Source organism: Nematolebias whitei, chromosome 14 (assembly GCF_014905685.2).
Source record: "Nematolebias whitei isolate Nwh7 chromosome 14, NemWhi1, whole genome shotgun sequence".
Lineage (NCBI taxonomy): Eukaryota > Metazoa > Chordata > Actinopteri > Cyprinodontiformes > Rivulidae > Nematolebias > Nematolebias whitei.
The window spans coordinates 19,234,811-19,251,615 of NC_056511.1; the positions used below are offsets into that span (position 1 = coordinate 19,234,811).

The following is a 16,805-nucleotide window of genomic DNA, read 5'->3' on the forward strand; positions in this document are numbered from 1 at the left end:
GTTTCTGATGTGTACCAGGTAAGTACCTGGTGTGTTTCTGATGTGTACCTCACAAGTACCTGGTGTGTTTCTGATGTGTACTAGGTAAGGACCTGGTAAGTACATGATACAGAAAACCAACTGAAATAAGATTTTATTTTACAAGGGTGGCCTGGCCAAGGGATTAATAGCAGACATCATAAACAATAATCAAAAATAAGCAACAACTAAATAATAAAATATACAATTATTATACCTGCATATAAATGGTAACTGTACTTATATAGCTCCTTTCTATCTTATCAATATACTCAAAGTGCTTTACACTACAATCTGTGCCCTCATTTACTGGTTCATAAAGCACTCTAGTATTTGTGCACAAAGAATAATCTGTGCTTTATCACATCCATACACCGATGGGACACACATCGGAGGCAATGAGGGGTTCAGTGTTGTGCCCAGGGACACTTTAGCATGTGACTGCTGGTGGAATCGAACCTCCAACCCTTGAATTGGAGGACGACTGCTCTAACCACTCAGCCACAGCTGCCCCATACATGCCAATAAGTAAAAATAAGCACCTGTTATGTTCCAGGTAAGTACACACCCAATATACATATATATGCCAGGTAAGTACACACCCAATATACATATATATGCCATTTAAGTACTAGGTAAGCACCTGGCTTTATTATATATTGCTACCAAACAAAATGTTCACAGCTTTTGAATCTGACATAGCCAATAAAATCATGTAATATATTATTCTGTAGCACACAAAGAAATATAATGTAAAAAAAAAAACAAAAAAAACCAATGTCCAACTGGACCAAGATTTTTTCAGTGACCCATGAAAAATATGAAGACAGCTCTTAGAAGCAGCTGGAAATTTTTTGATTAAACAAAGATTAAAATTGACCTTTTATGTTGCTCTTCGAATTGTGTCTTTACTGCAAAACAATGATAATTTTTTCTGCAACTAGTGAGACAATATAAAAGATATTCTGAAAAAACTAACATCTGCCACACAGAGGTTTCCTGACTGAGCAGCTGTTTAATGGTTAGAGTTATCATCTGTAATTTTCCACTTTTATGAGACCAAATTCAAATCCATCTGGTTCTTCATAAGTCAAATTCTCAAGTGACTTCTTTCATTTACCCATCTGTCAATCAACAAACACACAGACAAACAAACACACCTCCAGAGCTTGTTTGACACTAGCATAGTCCCCCCTCTCCACAGCTCCCAGGTAGGTTTTCTCCAAAGGCGATAGCTCCGACTCAGCCCGCACAATTCTCAACGGGATGCGGTCCCGGTATGATGAGCTGTCAGTCCGCCTGTAGTACAGCTGTGACATCTCACCTGGCTTCAGCTCACCAGCTCCCTGCAAACTCTACTGCAGCTGTTGCCAGGCTGGAGTTCACACAAGCAGCAAAAAAGACAAAAGGTGTGAGAAAATGAGGAAAGCTGCTGAGGCTGACAATAAGCAAGCACGGAAAAATGTAAAATAAAAGACAAGTTAACAACAAATATAAAGAGGTTCTGGAGAATGATGGAAATGAGACAGAATTAAGCTTTTTGTTCTGTTTTCTATATTTCTGCAAAAATGTGTTTGCTTCAGCAATTTTCTAAACTTAGGGGGGGAAAGACAAAAAAAAAAAAAAACACATGACGTGGCAATTTTTTTATAACTGCAAATTCTTCCATTATTACCTGCCTCTCAGTAACTAATGTACTGTAAGCACGACTGACCAATGACTAATGCAACTAACGCATGCAATGACTAATTCTGTTCTTTGATGCTGAAAATAAAGTTTAGTATTTTTTATTATTTTGATATTAATCTGACCTCCAGTTTTATTATAAATAACTTCAGGTACCACTTTACAATAAGGCTCGCCTTATAGTTGCTAATAAATAGTTAATATATAATTTATTAATACCTCTATAAACACTTTATACATTGTTAATAACTGTTTATTATGCATCAGTAGAGAGACAAAACTGACCAGTTTCTTGCCAAATAGTAAGCCAAATCTGTTCACCTATATATTTAATCTAGAGTTGTTATATTAAACATTTCAGACTAAGTTAATACCTTGTAAACACAATCAACATCCATCCATTATCTTTACCCGCTTATTCCATTTTTGGGTCACGGGGGTCGCTGGTGCCCATGTCCAGCAATCACTGTGCGAGGGGCGGGGTAGACCCTTGACGGGTCGCAAGTCCATCACAGGGCCACATAGAGACACACGAGACAAACAACCATTCACTCTCTCACTCACACCTAGGGACAATTTAGTTACCAATCAGTCTAACATGCATGTTTTTGGTCTGTGGGAGGAAACCAGAGCACCCGGAGAAAACCCACGCATGCACGGAGAGAACATGCAAACTCCACCCAGAAAGGCCCCTGGACCGGGGTTTGAACCAGGGACCTGCTCGCTGAGAGGCAGCAGCTCTACCAGTTGCGCCACCGTGCTGCCCACAATCAACATTTGTAAACCTATTTTTTTAGGCTATAATATTAGCTGTAGAGACTTATAATGCAGTGATAAAGTACAATATTATATCCTAAAAAAATTAGGTTTACAAATGCTTATTGTGTTTACAATGTAGTAACTTAGTCTGAAATGTTTATTATAACAACTCTAGATGAAATATATGGGAGAACAGATTTGGATCACTATTTGGCAAGAAACTGGTCAGTTTAGTCTCTTTTTCATCCTTAATTAATGCATAATAAGCAGTTATTAATGATTTATAAAGTGTGTATAGAGGAATTAATAATGTATACAGAAACCATTAGCATCTATAAGGGGAGCCTTATTGTAAAGTGATACACAACTTCCAAATAAATCTAAATAAAGGCTATTTTTACATTATGTTTCTAAAATGGATCATGAACAAAACACAACACTGTTAAGAACTGGGTTTTTTTTTTTTTTGTTTGTTTTTTGGTAGCTGAAATATGTAAGTCATTGTAACGTGTGAAACAGTCTGTCACAAAAGAAGCTATAAAAAAAAATTGGAAAACGACTAAAGTGCTCTTTCGCCTTGGCTAAAGCTTATAAAGAGGACAATAAAGAGTGTGTGTGCAGGCTGAGGCTGCAGGATGAGCACATACTCCATAAACATTGCTGAGGATTTTTGAATATCAAGATTAATTATTCAGAAGTTCACTGAAAAACATTTTTAACTGAAAACAAAGAGAGGTCATATTAGATCTGCTGATCTGTGAATCTGTTCAAATGAAGCATCATAGCCTGGGCTCATTTTTACTGAAAAAACGCAAGTACAGCTGGTGTGCAGGGCAGATCAAATGATACAGTAGCAGTCATTGCTCTGCAAGAAGGTCAAACCAGATAGTCACTGTTTATGCCAGTGGCATCAGAAGCACTTGTAATGTGGGTGGGACACACTGGTGGTGGGGGTCTGGGGGTCCTCCCCCAGAACATTTTGCATAAAGTAGATGCCATTTCATGCATTCTGGTGTATTTTAATGGGTTGTTAAACATCTACTGTACATTTACCTACATAAATAAACACTTGATTCAATAATTACTTTAGAGAACATGGCACCCCACCATGCCCCCCAGTAGATAAATGCCAGCACTAACATAGATCTAATACAAACGTGCTAGCTAAGATGCTACAGACTTAGTGCTCAGCTTCTCTTACGCATCCTAACCCCCCACCCCGGTCAACAACGTCTCGCACTAATGTGGAGCTAAGCTAGCATGCAACGCAGACGTGTCTCCCCATCCTCCCCCCATTCTGTCAAGTGACCTGGGAGAGACACTGCATGTGGTGTGGTGAGTTGCTGTAGGTAACCAGGAAAACCTGAAGTGGACTTTTAGTGGTTTGAGTGTTCTCCTATTAATCAAGTGGAATGGATTTGTTCATGTAGCAATAGAAACAGCGCTGGGTGAATTTATATTTCATGATAAATGTGTGTGTGTGTGTGTGTGTGTGTGTGTGGGGGGGGGGGGGGGTCCAAACAATTTTTTTTTTAATTGTTAGGGGGACACGTCCCCTTCACATAATTGTTGCGACGCCCATGATTTATTCAAATATTTACAAAGATAAGAGGCTTATCTTTGTTTCATTGTTTGTTCTTGTATTTTGTTTATATTAATAGTTTTGTTTCAACTTTTAGGATAATAAAACCTAAAACAAACCTAATGCTTAAAGTCAAATTTATGCAGAAAAAAAAATGCTGAAGATGCTTCAACCTTAAAACATCACCAATAAAATCCATGCATCACCAAAGGTAAAGTTTAGCATGTTCATACCAATCATATACCGATAATTCTGTGAGACACATTCTTTAATCAACACAAAAATTTCTAATAAAAGGTCTAAATTCCCAGAATGACGACATTTGCAATTATTTTGATTATTAAATACATGTGAGAAGAGGAAGACTCTCCAAACTTCAAATCTACATTGTCACTGAAATGCAAGAAGCTTTTCACCATTTATCATCATTTGAAAATGTAACTGAATTTGCATAAATAAATGATGGCGGCATACAGCGACATGGTGGAACGGTGGTTAGAGATGTTGCCCTTACAACAAGAAGGTTGCAGATTCACTTCCCGGCCTTTCTGTGTGGAGTTTGCATGTTCTCCCAGTGCATGCTTCGTTTCCTCCCACAGACCAAAAGCATGCATGTTTACGCTATAAGGTTCATCTAAATTGTCCCTAGGTGGTGCAAAGACTGAATAGTTTTTGTCTCATTTGTCTCAATGTATCTGTGATGGACTTGCAACCTGTCCAGGGTTTACCCAGACTCTTGCACAATAGCCACTGTATGCACCTGGAAAAGAGACGTAACATTAATGGATGGAGGGAAACTCTTTTGGCCAAAGTGTTTGTTTTTCATTGTCTGAAAAGTTGCATTTCTGGTGATACATGGTTCATGCCCAACATGAACAAAACACTTTTTTTTTTTTTTAATGAAAGGGAATGTTTTTATATGCAGTCACATAAATCCTATCGCAAACTCAGTCAGAGACCAAAATAATTTTTCTGTTAACCCCCAAGATATTTTCATATGATCTTCAGAAATTATTTACTGAAGAACATATTGATTTTATTTGTACCAATTACATCGCCTGTGAGAGGGTTCCAGTTGAAATTCCCTGATCATTGCAAAAAAAAAAAAAAGAAAAAGAAAATTGGCGAGAGAGGTGAAGCACCCACACTTGCCTCCACTCTCATTTGCCACACTCTGGGCCCTTTAGCCTCTGCTCCCAGGGCACCTTGGATGACAGCCCCTCTGCTCCACACGTGGGCTGTGGTAGTTCGGTGGTCAGTGGTTGCATCATCAGGTAGAGTATACGGCTAGACAAAAACTTCATATTTAAACCATAGTTCAGTGTCTGTGCTTTGCTTCAGTCATAAATGAAGTAAATCGCTGACACTTAGAAAACAAGAGAACTAACACAAAATCCTGAGAAGCTGGGTCATAAAAAAAAAAAATCCATAAAGGAGTTCTAGGAGTCTTTAAAGTCCCACGACGGTTCATTACTTTTACATTAATGAGCACTCCAATTAGTTTATAGGAACCAAAGGAAAAACAGCAGTTCATTCTATAAATAATTTAAATTTATGCAACAAACTAAAACCTTGGTCCTAAAATGGCACATTTAAACTAACTGTTCAAGAATTTTGCGCTTATTGGCTTTCTTGCTGAAAGTTTCATAAGAAGTTTGAACTCTAAGTTTTATTTATTTAGCTTTTATTTTAATCTAAATTACCAGTATATACTGTATGTATATATTGTCAATAAACCAGGTGTCTGTAGTATGAAGCCTGATCAAAAGTTCTCCTCAGCAACAGCTAAGAATGATAATGTGTAACCAAAGTTTTACTGTTTTAATAATGTGTAACCAAACTGTTTTACTAAATAATCAACACATAATCAACTGATAGAAGTATTAATCTTTAAGACATTGTATAATCCTTTGTATGTTTGTGTGAGATGGTAAAAGTAAAGAGGCCTCATGTAACACAGAAACAAGTCTGGGCATGCCTCGAGCCATAGAGGAAAACAGGAAGTCACAAGGTTTAAACACGACTCCTCTCATGATGACTCATCTTTGAGCAAAACAAGTTTTGGAAAGTCCCAGAAATCTGGTCTAAACCGGTTGAGGTGCAAAACAGCACAGAAGTTACTGGAAAAAAGATGATGTAATTTTCCATAACCCCTCCTTAAGAGGAGGAGGGATGAATGAGTCTTTAAATACAGACTGACCAGAACAAAGCTTGGTCAATGCAAAGTTGGAGTTGAACTGGAGGAGCTGAGCAGAGAGGACTACAGGCGATGAGCAAACTCTTCGAATCAGAGGGAGCCTAAAAGGAGTTGGATTAAACCAAGTTTGGAGACGATGATGGGAGTTAATTCTTTTCTTCACTGACATGGGATTGGATAAGCTTCTTTCATCAACCCTGAAACTGGATGAGTATTCCGCTCCTGTGCTTGACCTAAGGCCCGTCCAAAACCTCTGATTCTCTAATTTGGATTAGTTGTATTCGTCTTTGAGGATTCGGCCGGTGTCTCTCCCCTAGAGAACTGGAAATCTGCCCTTACCCTATGGTGACTCACTAAGGGTCACCTCAAAATCATGGTAAGCGGACGACCTCAATCTTACTCTGCTCTAATTAAATTGTTTCATCAAATTGGAAGAACAGCATACAGAATAAATTTGGGAGTACTAAATTGGTTACTGGTAAGATTTGCTCGAAGGTGTTTCTGGTTCATGAGGGAGTTGAGAGAAAATATCTTCTGGCTTGAGTTGTGAAAGGTCTCAGTGAAAGAAGTATCTGTAAAAACCTTCAAGGGCTCTTGAGGTTTAGAGTTTCACAGATAGTAGTCACCACCTTGTTAGGAAAGGAAGTGTATCCTATGTATTCATGAAAATTAAATCATTATAAAATTGTGCCTGTTGCTGTACCCCTGCGCAAATTATTGATTAAAAGCAAAGCAAAACGTATAAATTTGGACTATTATTTCATTCTTATCAATTAAATACATGGTAAAGCTTGGTTCATTTATCAACACCAATAATAGGAGGTTTTTGTAAAGGTTTCCTAGCTGATAAACAACATCCTTGAGCCCGTTTCCAGGGCCCTAAAGATTACCAGAACGGTTAACAATTGCAACGCTAAAGTGAGAGGTGAGCGGCCACAACGCGAGTTTCTCTGGACCAGAAGATCCATTCCGGCTGCTTGAAGGATCGAGGTACAGAGTGAGATCAGGGTGTGACTCACGGATTTAAGGTCGTTAATATTCTGGATGAATCACCTCGCCGCAGCCTTAATGAGGTTATTTTAGACAGCTGCTGGTAATACCATGGCGCTGAAGTAAACTCCCGGACCCCTTCGAGGAGAGGCTGCAAGCAAAGGTGCTTATCGCTAATTCCAGTGGTTACCTTTTGCTCATCGGAAAGCAGACAATATGTATGTATGTATACATGCATGCATGTGTGTATGTAAATAATTTCCTCTTTATGTAATGTGTTTCTGATTTTAATATTGTTTTTTTCTTGCTATTTCTTCTGTGAAACTATTCAGCTCTTTCACTAGAAAACATTGCCACTTTATGACCAAATTACATAGTTCAATTCAATTTTAATTCCGCTATCAAAGACATTTTTTCATTAAAAACAAGTTCTATGTGTCATAAATGAAATGAAATAATGACCAGCATTCAGGTTGGAAATCATTCATACTTTCTTTACCCCCAAAAGCTGTATTTTATTTCCAAGACCTGTTTATCTAGATCTAGTTGATTACATTTTTTAGAGAAGTGTCAGTTGCAAATGATCCAATTTCTTTGAATGGATCTTTATAATGACTGATGAGAACTGAGTTGCAGATAACTTATTTAGACACAAACACTCCTCTTTGCTTTTTCATGAAGACAAAGAAGAACAGGTAGACGAGAGGTGTGCAGCAGTCGTTTAAGGGAAACGTTCTTCAGATAGGAAAGGGGATTGTGTAATAAGTCACGCGGTACGGTCTTTACGTCGTACGCCACTACGTCACTATGTAGGCCGAAGATTGTGACGTCCCTGCCATTCAAAATTGAACGGCTCTTTGAAACAAACACATTTAAAAGGTCCAGCTCTCATTAAAGAGTGAAAGACACAGAACAAGAAAAAGAGATCATTACTATTTTGTTACTTTTGCTCACTAAGACTGGTGCTCAATGTTATGCAAGAAACAATAGTCTGATGTTTTTTATGGCAAAAAAAACTAATTGATTGTAGAGATTTAGTTTTGAACATTGAACATATGAACATATGAAGAAAAAAAATACACATAAACATATATACAGTACTTGATTTGTTACAATACACAGGAGTTGGAGTGCTTCTGTACAGCTGCAGCAGCAAGCGTGAATGTGTTAGACCTCAACAACAAATGATCCAACATCAGTCACTAGTGCTAACTAATAAACAATATAAAGGTCAACAACCACAACAACAAAATCACAGACAAAAGACCATCCATTTTCAGTGCACTGAATTATGTTTTGTATTAAAAAGTTCCCACCTAATTGTGTCTCATAATTACTTGTAATTAGTGCTGGGTTTTAGATGCGTCAGCAGTGAACTTTGACTCCTGTTCACTGAACGACTGGTAATTGTGCCATTTTGATTCATCACAGGTTTGCTCTGTTGTTGTGAAGAACAGTTGCTTGATCCAGTCATCACCTACAATTAAAAAATATATATATTTTCTCACATTTCCAAATAGTTTTCAAAAACGAGTCTCATGATTCTGCAAAATGAACAAATTCTTTTAGTAAGAACCAAATATCACGTGACAGAATAATGACGCCTGAGCTGCGTTTGGACAACACACTTTCCTGGATGTGTTTAATGACCCCTGATAAAACCTGATAACCGATAAAGCTCTCAAACACCTAGCTCCATCTTATAATAGAGATCTTATTGTTCCATATTTTCCTAACAGCTCACTTCGCTCTCAGACTGCAGGCTTACTTGTGGTTCCTAGAGTTTCCAAAAGCAGAATGAGAGGAAGATCTTTCAGTTTTCAGGCTCCTCTCTTGTGGAACCAACTTTCAGTTTCTGTCCGTGAGGCTGACACATTGTCCAGTATCAAGACTGGGCTTAAAACTTTCCATTTTGATATATCCTATGGTTGGGTTTGGTTTGTTAGGCTGCTATGGGCTTATACTACAGGAGGACAAATTGACATTTCCTTAAATAAATTGTTAAAAGTGAATAGTTTTCATTTGATATTATTTCTATCTTAACATGTGATTTTTGACCTGCCATTGTGTATCTGTTCCTCCTTCCTGTTCCTCTCAAACCCAGCCGGTCAAAGGAGATGACCACTTGTCCTTAGCGTGGTTCTGCTAAAGGTTTTTTCCTCATGAGGGTGTTTGCTCAATATGAGAATTCTGTGATAAAGTTAAATTCAAAGCAGTCTGCTCCTTAGATTAAAAATTTTACTAACTTACTTTTAATGCATATGAATGTTTCTGTTCAGTGCCATGAGATGACTTCTGTTGTGACTTGGTGCTAGACTGTATAAATAAACTGAATTGAACTGATATAGCTTTAGAAACCCACTTGGTTAAATTTGGTAGAAAATAGTGACTAAAATACAAAAACAGTGTTCCACACTTTGATTACAAAAGAAACATTTAAAGGCTGCCATCCACATCCAATTTATGCAATGAAGATTTCCAAAGAAAATTGCATCAAGTGATGGCATCAGAAAACAGAGTAGGCTTTATCAATATATATATATATATATATATATATATATGTATATATATTTTTTTTTTTTTTTACACACATTAACTAATGGCAACATTTTTTTGATCTTGTGACCTTAACTTGTTGCCATGCAACAATATTTTTCCTACATGTCACAAGGGGACAATCTAGCTTGTGTTTCTAAGCAACATTTTTTTTGTAAATTATGTCACTTGTCAGTTTTTCCTTTAAGCCAAGATCTTATTTGTCATTGCAGAATATCCTGATGCTGCTTTTTAACTTCCACCGATGATAATAAAATTAAATAAACAATTAATTTTAAAGTGTAAGGCCTGAGAACGTTGTTGGTGAAAGTTGCCAGATCCTAATCAAGATCTTAGGCAGTGGTTTGATCTTGTTGTAGCCTTTGAGAAACAATGTATATGAAATACACACGAGGTGCTCATACATTTGTTCTATGAAGGAAACCGATCTGGCATGGAACAAATATTAACTTATCTAAAAATCACACCACATATGTGATTTCAGTCATTTTAGCCAAAGCAAAAAATAAAATATAAATAAACACAGTTTGACTTTCTAATTAATTTGAAATAAATCCCACTTTAATTATAAATCCATGCATTTTTTTAATTAAAATGTTTAAAAACAAAAGGCACTCATTGGGTCTCAACTTTAGAGACCAGTGTTAAACTGAAGGCTGAGTTGAGATAAAGATGATGTCACACATTGTGTTCATTAAGTTACTGTATATCTGTGGTTCCCAAAGTTGAGGTCGAGATCCCACTGTGGTTCACGAAACATCAAGTGAGGCTCCCCAGAGATCTCTAGAAATTAAATGTAAAGAGATAGCTAATGGAATACTTTCACTGTTAAGACTGCAAATACAGTAACAAATACGTCTTCTTTTGCTTGATCACTTTATCAGGAGTCACAACTTGCTCGAAGACTTGGCAATTTCGATGTCGTCAATCTGGGGAGTTGAACCAGCAACCTTCCAATCACAGGCTTGCCTTCTCCAACCTCTGTGCCACCACTCCCCTTTCACAAATTATCATCCTCTGTTGACCTGTAAGTGCCTAAATGACCTCTCACTCCTTTATGTCTCTGGATGTTCCATCTCGGGCCCTGAGATCAGCTGATCAGCTGCTTTTAGCTGTTCCAGAAACAAGACTGAAGCTCAGAGGTGATCGGGCATTTTCAGGCATGGACCCCAAACTCTGGAACAACCTGCCCCCGGCATTAGGCAGGCCACCTCCCTTCCTGAGTTCAAATCTCTGCTAAAAACGTGTTTTCTCTGGCATTGCACAGTGTGAGTTGATGCAGTATATTTTGTTCAGTGTTCCCATGTTTTTAATGCTTTTTATTAATTTTTCAGTATTATCATTAGTGTGTGTTTTTTTCCCATTAATTTTACTCTCACTGTTGTTTTTGTTTGGTAACAGCTTCTGTTTTAAATGTGCTATAAATCAAGTTAACTTGACTATTTTAAAAAATGTATTCTCTGTTTCCTTGTTTATAAAAATGATATTAGTAAAGGTTGTAAACATATGTTTTATTCAGGGGCACAAGCCTCTGAAAACATTATTTTAGAGGCTGGAAACTTCAAGTTTGGGAACCACTGCAGTGTGTATCAACAGTTTTACTCTTTCAGGCACTTCCCCCACAGACGAACAGCCAAGAAAACACTCACATGCAGGAAAAAGACGATTCTCTTAAACTTGTGTGTAAATATTAACAAACACACTCAGAGCATGAGCACTTTTCCTAATGATCATGTACATGTACAATATACAGAGTGCAAAAATATACCATAATATTGTGCAAATAAATACCGTATTCTGTAAGATGTTTTGCTCAGAGTGGCCACTGATTAGATTGTGCAGCTTATTTAGAGAAGCCTCTCCAATGTGGGTGAAACTGAAATTAACTGGCCAGTTTCCACTAAATAACCTCGACAGCTCATGGATAACAACACATGCATGCAGTTTCTGATGACTGACTTTGTTTTTAATACGTTTGTGCATGAGGAAAACTCCATTGTAAATGAGAGAACCTTATTCTTGCAGTCGCTATAGGTTGAAATTTTGAATAGAGTTTGCCAGTAATTACTGATTTTTTTTTTTTTTTATATATATACTTTAGAAAGGAAGAAAACAAACCTTTAGGTCGTTGAGCATTGGAACTTGCAGCGTGACACGTTTCTTCTTGTAGCACACAAACCTCAACTGTTTGGTTTTTTTGTCTTCCCAGATGTTCGGCAGCAGAACGCATCTGTAAGAGAATCTTTCTTGCTCATCTGCGTGCGCCATCAAACCTCCAGTTTGTCCTTTTCCCTAGTTTCTCTGCTCTGGTCTGCATTCTGCACTCTTTATTTTTAATTTTTAGATTGTATGGAGACTTGCCTGTTAACTCCTACATCCTGATCCGGAACATTCAGATTTTCATTTGGTCAAAAAAACACCGCATGCATCTCGCTGCGAAAAGAAAAAGAAAGAAAGAAAAAAACAGAAAGAAAGAAAAAAAAAAAAAAGCCAGAAGAAAATCCTGCAAGGATCCAGCAAGTTTCCGCGGTAAATTCCACCTGGTTCTGCAACGCCTCCAGGTTTCATCAGGGTTTATTTTTCACCGAGGTTTGTGACTTAATCCACCTGTTGGAGGGGAGGAGGGGGACTCCAGAGCTGATCCGTGAGGTCCAGGCTCCTGGCAGGCGGTCTGAGGTGCCCCGCTGCTGCTGCGGCTGCTGCTGCTGCAGACGGCTCGTGCGCACTTGGAGACGCATTGAGCACCGTGCCACTGCAAGGGGGGAGACAGCAACTCCGACAGAAACCCACTTTTCCACAATTAGAACTTACGGTCCTTGCTTCACAATCAGCTTGGACATATGAATATTAGTTTTGGTTGATTTAAACAAAAGATGCCGACATTTATGGGAAAACGCGCCTTTGGTCAAAAAAAAAAAAAAGGGATATTTTTATCTTTTTTTTTTTTTTTATTTTTTTTTAAGGATGCGGGAAATCTTGTTGCATATTTTGCTGATCTGATCTGTTAAAGCTTGCAGTGCGTGTTGTGCATGTCTCTCAGCCATCACACCAAGGTTTAGCTCAGTGTCTGTACAAGTCTCTGAGGTATAGTCATTTTTGTGTTGGCTACGGTCCACAGGCTGTGGTGATGATTCCAGAAGTTATTCAGCTGTAGATGCACAGCATTTGATGATCTTCCATGTTTTGGTCTGTTTTGTGTTTAGCAAACAAACAGTTGATTTCAACAGGCAAACTTTTAATCAAAGCTCTTTTACAATCAGTTAATGTAAACATGTAAGTTTTAGATCAGTTTTAGCTACAACCACAAAATTAGACCTCCATCAGTAAAGTCGTTGCCAATTTTTAGACATAATGTCACTTAACTGAGGTGGTCATATCCAAAATGTCATCATTTTAGACATAAACCAAAAGACTATTTTCTGAAAGTTTTTAATATTATTGCCTACCTTTGCCTGTAGGCATAGGATAATAAAAAGCACAGTTATCATTTCATCTGAACACCTTGAAGTATTTTCTGCTGGTCAAGACAAATGAACACGCACACACACACAGAGACACACACACACACACAAAGAAATACATCAATCTGCCAATGATAACAGTGGAGTGGAACAAAAAAAAAACTTGTAGGGCTTTTTGTTTATTTATTAGGCTATTTGCATTTTAAAATAAGCCATTTGTCACAATTTGTATGTTCTAATATTTTTCTAATAAAGGCGGAGTTAGAGAAGGTTAGCCTGTGATGGGAAGGTTTGACAGACAACATAAATGAGAAGTGGGGAAGGAGAGGCACCCACATGTGCCTCCACCCTGGACCTTTGAGCAATCTACTCCCAGGGCAGCCCCCCTCCTCCAGGTTGGCAGCCTTCTGCTCCACACAGAGATCTAGCTCAGTGAACTGTGGTTGCATCAGGAAGGCTATCTGATGTAAAATCAATTGCCAAGTCTTTGTGCAAGTTCTCGATGTGGCGACCCCTGAAGACGGAAGCAGCTGAAAGAAAACGAAACTGTAATTAGGTCTTGCCTTCGCCACTCAGACGAATCAGATGAATTGCAGTCGGAGCGGAGGAGTCTTGACTCCCATTCCTTCTGACTTATTTATCAGAGCTGCTTACATTGAAGTTAGTGTTGGTTAATCAGCTCATGTATTTAAAACATCCTGAACAAAATAAATCTCCTGCTTTGTGGAGTCCAACCAAAAGACCTGTTGCTGTAAATTCTTCCTAATGGTGTGTGAGGCTGTTGAATGTCCTCCGACATGTTTATACGTTCTCCTGGTAAAAATCCATTCCTGCTGTCATCCGTGTGAGTCTACATGTTGGCAGAGCCTTCATCTCGTACTGCAGTCATGTTGAAAAGGCACACGAGGAAACATTTTGGATACAGAGGGGTTTTGATTTGTTATGATTCGTTTCTGTCGAAGATGCCGGGAGAATTTATGAGTGGATTGAACAGAGGTAAGATACACAGGAATGTGCAGTTTGTTTTCATCTCCTTATTTGTCTCTCACAAACTTGATTCAAGTTGCATTTGATGAAAGTGTATTGGGAATGATCATATTGTTATCCTCTTTTTTTATGACTTTAACTGTGCATTCCAGCAGTCAAACTAAAAATCTGTTCTGAATCTCGCCTTATGTTTTCTGTAGAAGAGGTCTTCATCTTTTTGAAGCTGTTATATCTGAAGGTTAATTCTTTAAAGCCAAACTGAGCAAAATTAGGGTCTGCATTCAACTTTTATTTATCCAGGTTAATCCCATTGAGCCTCGGGGACTCATTTACAAGAGAGACCTGAATTTTTAACAGAGAGATGACAACAGTGGATAACAATAGAATAACAAAAAAATAGATACATTTGTACTCCTCTTTTGCGATTACCAAGTTAAAATAAAATGGCAACCAAAAGGACAGTCAAAAGGAAAAAGTAGCAAAAAAAAAAAACAGCTAGATTGTAAGGCAGTGTAAAAAACTACAAACAGGAACTGCATTTTTTTGTTTTTTGCATGCACAAGATACTTTGTGCAAATTCTAAAGTAAAGGGGGGGTTCCCAAATCCCCACAAGAAACAGTGAGGAAGATTAAAAATAAATTAAAGCTACTTGACTATTTTACTTTCACCTAAAAATTTAATTTAATTGAAAGATTAAATAGTAGCTTTTAAAAACCTCACTGAGTTATCGAGTCCACTAATTCTTGAGATGATCACAGAATATTTATATACATGTAAACTAGGTTGACTAGGTTCCCCATCCATTTTTTGTGCCAAAATCATTTACAGTATTTTACGAACAATAAGGCACACTTAAAATCCTTTAAATTTTCTCAAAAATCAACAGTGAGCCTTATAATTGGGTGCGTCTTATGTAATAATTCTGCTTGTGCTTAATGACCTCAAACCGATTTTATGTGGTACACAGCGCTCAAAAATCTGTCAAAATGTTTTAGTTTCACTTAATGCGCCCTATAATCCGATGCGCCTTATAGTCCGAAAAATACGGTAATGTCACAGATCTTTTTTTATTTTATGAACAAAAATATTAAAGACTGGTATACAGGGCCACAGAATAAATCTATCTAATTCAGTGAAATTTCTCACTATATTGTTTGATTCAAACAAATTTAGAAATGTACAGACAATATGCAAAGTAATCAGGGCCATTAAATTAAATTGCTCAGGGGGCCACAGTTACTGGAAGCTAACAGCTCAGGGGCTGGACATCCAGCGGTTATTGTCATTACGTTTGTTTTATGGTTTAAAATCTAGTTTTATTTAAAAATGAACCCACTGGTGGGCCGAACTGAGTTCACCTGTGGGCCTGATTTGGCCCCCGGGCCGTCAGTTGGATAGCCCTGCAATATATAATGATAGGAAGTATAAATAATCAATCTTGCCATAATTATGCAATTATTTTGTGTTGCATCATCTGTCAAATAATATCAATAAGACTGCTGACATTTTTAGGTTATGAAATCAAGTTTCCAAACAAAAGCTTAAGAATCTTTGGCTGAATGCAGAGCCCATTCCAGTAAACTCGCTAACATCGCTGAACATCTGTGTCTGACAGGTCAGAAAACAGAACAATTCTGTCCCTTCTATAAATAGGCCCAAAGCTAATTTTTCCACCATAAAAGGGCATTTGAAAGGAGGCTGATTGGAACAGACATTTAAACAACATCTAAATGTGCCGCGGAGTGGGACACAGAAACACTAAAGGATTCTGCTTACCTCACTTAACACTGATTTATTCACATTTTCAGAGAAGCCACACAGCAACACACACGTTGTCCTCAATGAAGGAAATGTTTTGTGCACTGCTTGATTAAATTTCTCCTCAAGGGGAAACACAGTTTGACTTCTGCAACAGAAAGGTTTAGACACAGGAGGCTGCATTCCTGTTTCTGTTTAAGAGTTGTCTGCAGAAGGTGGATTCCTCCGATCAGACGTGAGCTTTTCTGTTGCAGTTAATGTGACAACGTGCTACAGACTGCATGGAGCGTGTTACTCAAATGGCCAAGGAATTATTTTAGTGTGTGAATGCAAAGTCAGTATTCAGCCTAATGATTTTTGTTCATGGTTTCTTCTGTATGTTGTTTTGGACAGAGCTGCTTATCAAGGTTCAAGGTTCTTTATTGTCATTCGCATCACATGTGGTACATGAGGTGGAACAAAATTGTGTACCCAAGGTCCCAGTTATACCCCAAAGTTGCCATAATATAAAATATATAAAAAAAGGAAAACAGTATACAAGGATCTACTTTGTAAAATATACACTTAATAATATGTTGATATACAATACGGTGTATTAAACAGCAGCCTGAACATGATTCTGTTGTGAGCAGATGGAGGTTTTACCTATTTACAACCTTTATTTAGACAGGTAAATCCCAATGAGCATGCTCGCTCAATGGGATTTACATACATACATGCAAACATAAATACATACTTATGGGTGAAAAAACAGAAATTATACATCATTTGTGCTATTTCAACCATTTATAAATTTAACAGGTCGCCGTA

General features: G+C 37.7%; 2 protein-coding genes across 3 annotated transcripts in view; both read right to left on the reverse strand.

Moving 5' to 3' along the window:
* Positions 1-1,337, reverse strand: part of LOC119420545 (short transient receptor potential channel 4) — a 34,143-nt gene extending 32,806 nt beyond the window's left edge. Inside the window, exon 1 of the mRNA XM_037687954.1 lies at positions 1,179-1,337. Within this exon, the coding sequence (XP_037543882.1) occupies positions 1,179-1,337 (159 nt within the window). The remainder of the gene's footprint in view (positions 1-1,178) is intronic.
* Positions 1-16,805, reverse strand: part of smad9 (SMAD family member 9) — a 937,424-nt gene that overhangs the window by 180,695 nt on the left and 739,924 nt on the right. The gene's annotated exons all lie outside the window — the stretch shown is intronic.